At 45.6% G+C, this 10,665-nt stretch overlaps 1 protein-coding gene across 1 annotated transcript in view; it reads right to left on the bottom strand.

Moving 5' to 3' along the window:
• The window catches only part of SPTLC2 (serine palmitoyltransferase long chain base subunit 2), a gene marked incomplete at its 5' end in the record, with an annotated part of 112,152 nt that overhangs the window by 78,853 nt on the left and 22,634 nt on the right, over window positions 1-10,665 (bottom strand). Inside the window, 3 exon segments of the mRNA XM_006035961.3 lie at window positions 4,587-4,806; window positions 5,711-5,816; window positions 8,553-8,646. Coding sequence (XP_006036023.1) covers window positions 4,587-4,806; window positions 5,711-5,816; window positions 8,553-8,646 — 420 coding nt within the window.

Genomic DNA, 10,665 nt, shown 5'->3' with positions numbered 1-10,665 from the left:
ACTAGAGAACCTGGACCTTTTCAGCCTCCGCAAGAGAAGGTTGAGAGGCGACCTTGTGGCTGCCTATAAGTTCATCACGGGGGCACAGAAGGGAATTGGTGAGGTTTTATTCACCAAGGCGCTCCCGGGGGTTACAAGAAATAATGGCCACAAGCTAGCAGAGAGCAGATTTAGACTGGACATTAGGAAGAACTTCTTCACAGTTAGAGTGGCCAGGGTCTGGAATGGGCTCCCAAGGGAGGTGGGGTGCTCTCCCCTACCCTGGGGGTCTTCAAGAGGAGGTTGGATATGCATCTAGCTGGGGTCATCTAGACCCAGCACTTTTTCCTGCCTATACAGGGGGTCGGACTCGATGATCTATTGAGGACCCTTCCGATCCTAACATCTATGAATCTATGAACCTGGACAGGCTGGAGAGCTGGGCGGACTGGAACCAGATGAAGTTCAACACTCAGAAGTATAAGGTGCTCCATCTGGGGTCAAACAATCCCCATCATACCTACAGGCTCGGCGGTGACAATTTGACTTGCACTACCGCGGAAAGGGACCTGGGGGTAGTGATTGACCACCACGAACATGATCCGGCAATGCAATCCTGTAGCCAGCAGGGCATACAACACACTGGCATGCATTAACCATTGCATCTCATGCAAAACTAAGGAAACGATACTCCCACTGTACTCCGCATTGGTGAGACCGAAGCTGGAGTACTGCGCTGCACTTGCACAAGGATGTGGAAAAGCTTGAGATGGTCCAGAGAAGAGCCACCTGTATGATCAGGGACTTGCAAAACAAGCCATATGAGGAGAGGCTAAGGGACTTGGGCCTCCTCAGCTTACAGAAGATAAGGCTGAGAGGAGACATGGTAGCGGCTTACCACTGCATCAGGGGAGTACATCAAGAAATCAGTGAACAGCTGTTCACCAGGGCACCCCTGGGGAAGACCAGGAGCAATGGATACAAACTCCTGGAAGGCTGCTTCAGGCTCAATTCCAGGAAAAACTCCTTCACAATCAAGGTGTCCAGACTGTGGAATAGACTCCCCCTCCAGTGGTGGTGCAGTCACCTACCCTGGAAAATCTTCAAAAGGAGACTGGACAGTCACCTTGCTGGGTCACGACCCCAGATTTCTTTTCCTGCCTAGTGCAGGGGGACTGGACCCAATGATCTACAAGGTGCCTTCCAGCCCCTTACAATCTATGAATCTATACAGGCTACGTAAGTCAGCAAACAAGGCATATGAGTGTTACAAGCATCCCTGCGTAACAAGTGGGCGTCCCAGGCCCAGTTTAACGTAGGCCCACCCACCTGTCTTAGGGCTAGCCACCCGCCTCCTCACCTTGATGCTACTAACAATCCAATGTTAATCAGGCAGGAGAGGCTGCCCATTTATCTGCCCTGATGACAAGAGCCTATGTATAGGACTCCAACCTCCCCTTATTGTAGCCCATGCCCTGCAGGTTTCCTCCAGTGGCTCTCACTGGGACTCAAGCTCTGGAGTCTCACTGGGATTCGCTCCCTACCGGAGCTCATGGCCCCAGCACCCTCACCCTGGGTTCTCTTTACACACACGTGTGCACGGGGCTCCAACCCTGCACACACTCTCAGGTATCAGGGCTTCGAGCCCTGTCCCCAAGCCCTCCATGGGCTATCCCCTTATCCCTAGCCCTGGGAGCTTCCTTAATACCTCCAAGGCTCAGGGCCCCACTCCCCTGGAGCTCCATGCTGGCTCCTATATGCAGTCTCAGACCTCCACCTCAGAGTCTAGGCACTGCCACAGGTCCCTCCACTGACCTTGGCCCTGCCCCAGTATATTTGGTGAGTCCAAGCTCCACCTGCTCAATTTCACCCACCACGGATGTGGGACTGGGGTTAAGAGGCATCCCATACTGCCCTTGTGAAAGGCAAGAAACTGGCCTGGTATTTCTGAGGAACTGTCCTGCCACAGACAGTCCCACCAGGCCACCCGTCCCTGGCAGGGTGCAGTTTTCTGTCATGTCCAGGACCATTGGGCCTTCTCCTTCCCCATAGCCCTTACCTCCAAGAAATGTTCCATGAGCAGCAGCTCAGACAAATGTTGTTCCTTTGGCTGCAGTGGCAAACTGCTGCCTCTGCAGCTCAGGGCTCAGCTCTTAGAGCACAGCTGGGCCCTGCTCCCAATCAGGCAACTGCCTAATTGTCACTGCAGGCAGCTTCAGGCTCCCTAGTTGCCACTCAGGCCCCTGCTAGCACCCCGTGCTCTGTTACAATCCCCTGCTCGTTTCAGTGCAGCATAAATAATGGCCACAGGTATAATTTAAAGATTCTGCAAGTCCCTTTGCTACCTCCCTCTCGTGCACTCTCCACTTCAGTGCACCTACTACTTTAGCTAGGAGATGAAGTGAGGACACAAGGGAGATGAGTGCATCAGATCTAAAATTAGGTTACTCATCATTAAAGGTTTTTATAAACAGTTTATGCGGATGCAGGCATATATTTTACCCTCTACAACCATAAAATAAAAACAGGACTACACAGATAAAACCAACAGAAGAATTTCCTCCCACCATGTGAGAAGCTGGCAAAGTTTATTTTTTATGCCCTTTGGTGAGGGCTGAGAACAGAAGCAACGTATTTGTTGAAAGTGCACTCCTACCTAGTAGAAATGGAATTTGAGTGGTCTGAGAGAGGTCATCCAGAGTACATTGGTTAAAAAGCTGACAGGCTAGAAAGAATTGCACAGAAAGAGAGAATAAGGAGCTAGCCATCCTGGCAACAAGCCAGAGAGCGCAATAGGGCCACGTGTGGATGAACTGGTTGCAGATGGCATACAACTAAAGTTGTGATTTAACAGTGACCAAGTAGTGGAATTCCAGTCCAGGAGACAAGTGCCTGACATCTGGAAGAATGCACTCAATAAGATCCAAAAAAAAAAGAGATGATGCTGTAGCTGTTCATGCCCTCCAGGTTTCTTGGGACTCTACAGCAAGATTTCCCCCATAGAAAATAATGTCCTTGGAAGGTCCAATGAGCAAATGGAGGAAGGGCCTTGGCAAAAAGAAAAATCCTGATAGAACAGGACGAGAGAAAAGCGGTTGACATCATATACCTCAACTTCCAGAAAGCCTTTGACCTGGTATCCCACGAGGTACTGATCAGAAAACTGGAAGATATCAGGCTCAACTGCGGGACCATCAAGTGGGTGCGAAACTTGTTGCGGGGTAGGACACAGAGTTCAAATGAATGGATCGATGTCGTCCTGGTGAGATGTGGGCAGCGGCGTACCCCAGGAGTCGGTACTTGGCCCAGTGCTGTTTAATATCTTTATCAACAACCTGGATGAGGGGGTGAAAAGCCCACTGGCCAAGTTTGCAGGCAACACCAAGATGTGGGGTTGTGCGGACACACCTGCAGATAGGCTGCAGATACAAGCAGACCTAGACAGGCTGGCATGTTGAGCAGAACAGAACCAGATGAGGTTCAATGTAGAGAAATGCAAAATGCCGCATCTGGGAAGGAAGAACCCCCAGCATACCTATAGGCTGGGCATCGCTAACCTGACCAGCACTACAAATGAAAGGGATCTGTGGATAACAACAGACCCCAGCATGAATGTGAGCTGGCAATGCAACGCAGTAACCGCTAGTGCCAATAAAACTCTGGCATGCATTAATCAATCCATCTCCAGTAAATCTAAAGTGATTCCCCTGCTTTACTTAACATTGGTGCAGCTACATCTGGAGTATGGTGTCCAGTTCTGGGCGCCTCACTTCAACAAGGACGTGCTAAAGCTTGAGAGCGTCCAGAGAAGGGCCACCTGTATGATCAGGGACTTGCATGAGGAGAGGCTGAGGGATCTCAGATTCTTCAGCCTAAAGAAAAGAAGGCTGAGGGGGGACCTGACTGCGGTTTACCACTACATCAGAGGCGTTCACCGAGCCTCTGATGTACAACTGTTCACCAGGGTGCCCTGTGGGAAAACTAGAAACAATGGCCACAAACTCCTGGAAGTTAGTTTTATGCTGAACTTTAGAAAAAACTTCTTCACAACTAGGGTGTCCAGACTATGGAACAAGCTCCCCACAGAGCTGGTGCAATCATCTACCCTAGAGGTCTTCAAGAGAAAATTGGACAGTCACCTGACCCCAGATGTCTTTCTGGCTCATGCAGGGGGCTGGACTCAATGATCCTTTGGGGTCCCTTCCAACCCTATGATTCTATGAACAGATACAACAGAATACTTTCTAGGCCTCTACAAAGTTTAATTAGAACTAGAATCCTCTTGTGGAAGAGGATGGAAATCCATAAGCTTCAAAGGAAATATCTGAGAGATTAGAAATTAGGGACACATCTCCTGGACTTAGCACTTCTACCTCCCACCAACTTTCACCTCACCGAAAGGTAAATAAATTGGGAACCAAGTACTAACCAGAAGAACTCAAAAACAGGTCAACTGTGAATGTTTTATCAAGGTCTCCTCTTATAGAGCTTGGCAAGATCATAGCTAAAAGCTACCTAAACACGTTTCCACTTTCCATAGCAGTCAGGTCATCCACATTCACGAGCACAAAGGAACAACTCAGTTCCTACCACAGTCTCATACTTACCTTCTTGCCTCCAATGTAACCTCCAGCAGCTCCAAAGCTCTTGGTAAATGTTCCCATCATAATATCCACATCTTCAGGATTAAGTCCAAAGTATTCCACCACACCTCGTCCAGTGGGACCCAGAGCACCTATACTGTGAGCCTCATCCACATACAAATATGACTTGTACTTCTTCTTAAGAGCAATCACTTCAGGCAGGCGGACAATGGATCCTTCCATACTGTCGAAAAAGCAGAGAGCAAGTCAAGTTCAATTCAGCTGTAAATGGATTTAGTAGTTGGGGCCCCTTTTGAAGATTGTAAAGTGGCTTCTTAACTTTCTTCTCTTCTCTTCCTTTGAACAGCTATCAGAACATCATTTAAACTCTCCCAGAAGACCACAATATCTCTATGCAACATTTTCTGGCTGAAAGACTGGATTTGCATTTGCACTCAGTATTTATATCTCCCTGATAGTAGGTCACCAATGGACAAGGCAATTAATTGAAGCAGACTAAAGAGGAGTAGGGATGACAGAATATCACAATGCAAGGGAAAGTATACAACGTTTACACACAGAGGACACATTGCTCCTTCACACCACCCTCATAAACAAGGGTTTTATATTGTCATCCACCAAGTTGACATTTTTGGTTCCCCTCATAAGTGCTGATCAGGCATGGTCAGGGTCTTCACCGAGAGAACAAAACCACTTAATTCTTGTGCTGCACGTCATCATGAGCCAAAGGCCAGGACAACTCATCCAGAAGCTCCTAACTTCCCAAACTGTGTGTGCTGCCATCTATTCCCGTTAGCCTGTTAACAGAGAATTTCCAGAAAGGAATGGAGAGGGTTCAAAATACCATCTAAGACCTCTGCTCCAAAACTGGGCATATGTCATATATACATTCAATTAGATTAATTACCATTTGTGCAGTGCACTAGAGATGAGAAGTGCTCTAGTATGGCACTTGAACAGTTAACAGGTGAGAAGTGATAAAAAGTAGTATAAGTCTAAAACAAATGGTTTCCTTCAAGGGAAATAGTTGGGAATTGTTCACATCAGTCACCAACTGCTGGATGTTCTAGCAATGGAACCCAAACCCTGACAGCTGAAGTGTAAGCAATACAGGGAAGAGCCTGCACCTGTATATTCCTTCCACAAGTATAAGGATTTTTTTCCAAGGTCTGCGTGTGCGAGGTTGTCCATGCACAATGGCATCTTTGAGCAGCTTTTCCAGGCTTTGCATATCTGCACAAAAAAAGCAGCACAGTTACACTCGACCAAGCAGCACTTTGCTGTATACCCATTGTAGCTGGAGCTTTATGACTGGACCTAGTAGAATCCAAAATAAGGACACAATTACCCTCCACTTTGGAGAGTAGCCTAGAAACACTACAGATCAGGGCTGTCCAACTGGCAGCCCACAGGCTCCTGTCTGGCTGTCATCCCCACAATGCTCCTGTTGCTAAGGTGGCAGTGGTCTCTGGGGCAGTGCAGAATGGCAGTAGAGGTTCCAGGGGCCCCTGCAGGACACAACTCTCAGTAGGAAGCAAACAGGGCATCAGCAGTGGCTACCAGGGAGCTTGTGCCATTGGGCAGCTGATGTCCAAGCTGACACTGGTACAGCAGCAGCAATGGTATGAACTGCCTTCAGTGTGCAAATATCCTGGGAAGATGAAACTTTTTTCCCCTCTTAACCATCCTGGGTGCTGAATGAGCTTGATATGACTGCATCAGGAACAGATAGGTAACTTGAAAGTAAAAGGAGAGAGAAACAGGTTGGGAGCTGGAGAGGAAGGGAAGAAGAGTCTTTAATGATGGCAGAGCAAAGAAATACAAATGAATTAAATGGTAATGGGAGAAAAGCAAGATTGAGAAAATAAATAAATGGTCAACTGAGAGACTGGGTTGAAAACTTTATGCCAGAAATCAAGCAGAGTTGAATGGAGAGAGAATAGATTTAGTGGAGGAAGTCTGGGTAGTTATGGGCCTGTAGAAATACTGAAGCACAAAGATAAGAAGAAAGCATAAGAATCAAAAGTAGGGTTAGGGTAGAGGGTCACAATACAGCAGGGAGCCAGCCAACATAGAAACAGAGCTCCAAGCAACAGCCTAAGATGTCAGTAGTCCAGAATGAGCAATGGTGCAAATGACAGGATAAGAGGCAAGGGGAGGGGCTAATGTTGAGCAAGATCAGACTATGCAGCGCGCTTTCTTTCTACACAGATAACAGATGCAGTTGAGGGAACAGCTAAAGTAAATATATATTGTACGAGTCAATCCAAAATAGAGAGTGAAGAGGTGGAAGCACATTGGAGCTGGGGTCATCAGTTTGAAAGTTGAAGTGATAGTGCGTGCCATGAATGAAAATGGGGGTGGGGGGGGAGTAGGAAAGAGACAAGCAAATTGTCATGAAAAGTAGATGTGGGGGAGTGATTCTGGAAAGTAACAGTGGGAAAGATTAAAGGAAAAATAAACAAACATCAGCAAACAGGAATGAACCAAAAAAAGGTGAGAGGAGTTGTTTAGTGCACTAGTAATGAAAAGATCAGTTTAAAGGAAGGAACCTGGAGACAAGGATTCCAAAGGTCTACAGCAGTGAAAGACGGGACCTGGGAAGAGCAGAAGGGCAAAAGGCTAGAGCCAAGTCTGGCAGAATTAGGCCACTAACCAACAGCAAGGGCAGGCACAGAATGAGGTGGAGAAAGGTTTGACAAAGTATTTGAAGATGGAAATTAAGAGGGAGCAATAGGAAGCAGGAGTCAAAATACGGATGTTTGTAGAAGCAAAGAATAAAAGGAGGTGGGTAAAGTAGAAGGCAGAAGGACTGCAGGGGAGACTAAAGGAAATGAGGACAGACAATTTTATGAAGAGGCAAGAATGGCAGAAGACAGGTTCAGATACAGAACTGCTCAGGGTTGTGCACTTGGTTTTTGAAAGCCCAGCTTGTTGCACCCCCCTCCCCTCCCCCCACAACTCCTATGCACCACTTTTTCATGCCCCCTTTTCAGGGATTCTTTGCAATTCCTTCCACTATCTCCCCCTTTGTCAGGGGCTCTATCGGCACCTCTATATCCACTTCACATATGTCTTCCAACAGGAGTACCGTGCAACCCCGCTCCTCTTTACTAGGGTTTTCCATTCCCATCATCAGTGGCTCCAAGGCATATCCTCTTCCACCAACAATTGCTGGTTTTGGATAAGGGAGTCACAGGGCAGTGGTATAACAAATAAGACTTAGCACCCAGGGCAAATCCTGCAGAAGTGGAGGGGAAAGTGGTTCCAAGAACAGGTGCAGGAACAGGACAGGACAGGTCAGCAAGTCTTACCCATGCTGTGCTGTTCTTAAAGCAGTAGCAACAGCCAGGAACTGTTTTATAGCTACTGGCATGATGGGACTGCTGAGATGCAGGCACCATAGGGGTTGAGAGGTAATTCTGGTGCCTGGGGCAGGTGTTCCTTTTGCACATCCCTACTTACACTACTGTCACAGGGTGTCAACAAGTTAAAACTATTGTTCATGGAATGCGAATCAAGAAGAGCAACTAACAGTGTCAATCCAGGTCTTGCTACCTCATTAATCCCTCAGTGCTAACAGCTCCCAGAGCCTCTAATTAATTACTGACAATGGGTTTCCCCAGCAGAAATTCAGATTCATGCAACCAGAGGCCAGATTCTGTTCCCTCATTAGGTATCCAGTTCTATTCTACCCTGTATGAGTCCTTGAAACAGAGAGGCATGAGCACATCTATTTTGAGTCACAAATATCTTAAGGGTAACATGCCTACATTACAATCTCACAAGGAGGACCCACCCAAGTGTTTTTTCAAGGACTTGAGCAGTGTCGAACAGAATTGCACCCAGATACCTAAATCTACTTAGATTCCCAGTAGGTGGAATACAACCTGGCCCCAAGTGCCCAGTAAAGACAGAGTTTGACTTGTCAGCGCTGTAATAGGGTGGAGTCCTCATCGGGTAACTCACTGTTGTGTTTGAAGATTCTAATAGTTGCTCCTGATAATCTTGCTCCAAGCACTAGTGATGCATGATTCAGTTCATCACTCAATATCAGGCAGCCCTGAATAAGGAGAGAAAAAAAGGCAAACAACTGAACAGGCTGAGTTTAGTAGTTGACTGTCTAGTGTTTTCAAGTTTTAAATCACTTCACTGTCAAGTTCAAAGGTAGTCACTGCCTGAATGGCAGCAGAAGTAATAAATACTGATAATTAAAATAAACAAAAAACAAGAACAACTTAGTCATATCTTACACTTTAGGTAGCAAGTCAACTGAGGATCACCAGATGTTTTACAAAACAAACAATACTAGCTGTATTCTGCAGGCAAACAGAGGAAGGAGCCACTTGCTGAAGGTCTCTGAATAAAAATCAATAGCAATGTCACACAAATAAACTCAAACCAACCAAATCCCAAATCTGTGTCCTAGTGAGTGACAGAACCATGCTTCTTCCTACCATAGGAAAGTAGTAAGTGAGGTACCCTATGGATCACACTTTGAGCACCAAGTTGAACTAACTTTTCGTAATGATCTAGAGTGTGGGTACACTGCAGGCTGAAGTCTCATGCAAAAATAGCAAGGTAAAGGAAAAAAGACTGAAGTTGTGGAACACATCGTAATTCTTCAAGGTTAGAAAGCAAACAACTTCAATTTAATTTAAGCAATTTGGGGAAAATAATTTCTTGCATTACAATGGGACAGAGCTGCTTAGACAGCAGCACTTAAATCCAGGTTAACATCAGGTGAACTGCACACTAGTTTGAAGATCAGATTATTAACAGGTTTATGCAGAAAGAAAGGGGCTGTAAGTTTGAAAGACTTTTAGATGATTTTCAAATACTGTCATCTATTTCTATAACACTGCACCAAATCAAACAACTTAAACAGCTTTAAACTTAAGGGCAAAGACAGATGAACACAGCCCACACCATAAGTTACCTCTGTTCCGTTTACTAGTATGAATTACATAAATGAAGGACAGCTATCCCACGCTAACTGCATACATTACATAGTTTTTATTATGCCTTGCCACTAGATGAAACTGATTAACAGCCTGGAGAGATTTCCATATGAAGAAACTGGAAAAAAATAGGACTTCAGTTTAGACAGCAAACCTACCAGAAGAACACAAAATGACAAGAGATCCAGAAGAGGTTAAATCAGCATGCCTTTTAAATCTTTTCTTATCAAAGGGGGATATTTGATTAAATGAAGGCAATTAATTTAGAAGTGATAAAAAGAAAGTGAAGAAATAACTACTGCACACATTCAAAGGTAGGACAACTCAAACAAACTACAGCCCGATCCGATAAAGTAATTCCTCATGTTCACGTGCAACTGCACAGAAATGCTTCTGGTACTGTGATAATGTAGCAAAACCCCCAATTTTATTTTATTTTTTTAAATGCATTCCCTCCCCTTCCCCAACTATTTCTGACTTTTTCTCTCCCTCTCTAGACCCTATATATACTTATACTTAGTATAAGTAAGCTAAGATGAAGGATAAGCTTTAACATTTTATTTTAGGTAGTAAGTTTTATTTTTCTCTCCCCTCTTTGCAAATAAGTTCCCTGCTATTTTGATATTGATACCTGCTGTTTTATAAGTGATAATTATTATGTTTGTACTGCTTTTATACTGTGCGATTACTCCTTTAGGCCTATATATGTAAGTTAGTGTAAGTCATGTCACGTTTCCATTTTGTATGTCAAGCCTCCATCTTGTGTCCTCTGCCTGGGCATCCCCTGTGTTGCAACTGTATGATTCATACACCCCTCCCATGTAAATTGGTTCCTGGATGAATGACAGTGTTTGGGAATGACTGAAATACAACGGTAGCAGGCCTCTACTGAATGGTCTGTAACAACCAGGCCATCACCTTGCGCATTGATTCATCCAGAAACCACAGACCTCACCCAGGAACAGAGACAAGAACCCAGCATTTGAAAGACAAAAGACCCTGCAGAACCAGCACCTCTAACATTGTACCCCACCATTAGACACCCGAAACTACACATCCCTGGAAGGAGCACACATGCTCAGTACACCAGGGGCTGACCCTTGCCTGGGCATGTCTCCTGT

The sequence above is a fragment of the Alligator sinensis genome, unplaced genomic scaffold (assembly GCF_000455745.1).
Source record: "Alligator sinensis unplaced genomic scaffold, ASM45574v1 scaffold1185_1, whole genome shotgun sequence".
Classification (NCBI taxonomy): Eukaryota; Metazoa; Chordata; order Crocodylia; family Alligatoridae; genus Alligator; species Alligator sinensis.
This window is presented reverse-complemented; position numbering and strand designations above follow the sequence as displayed.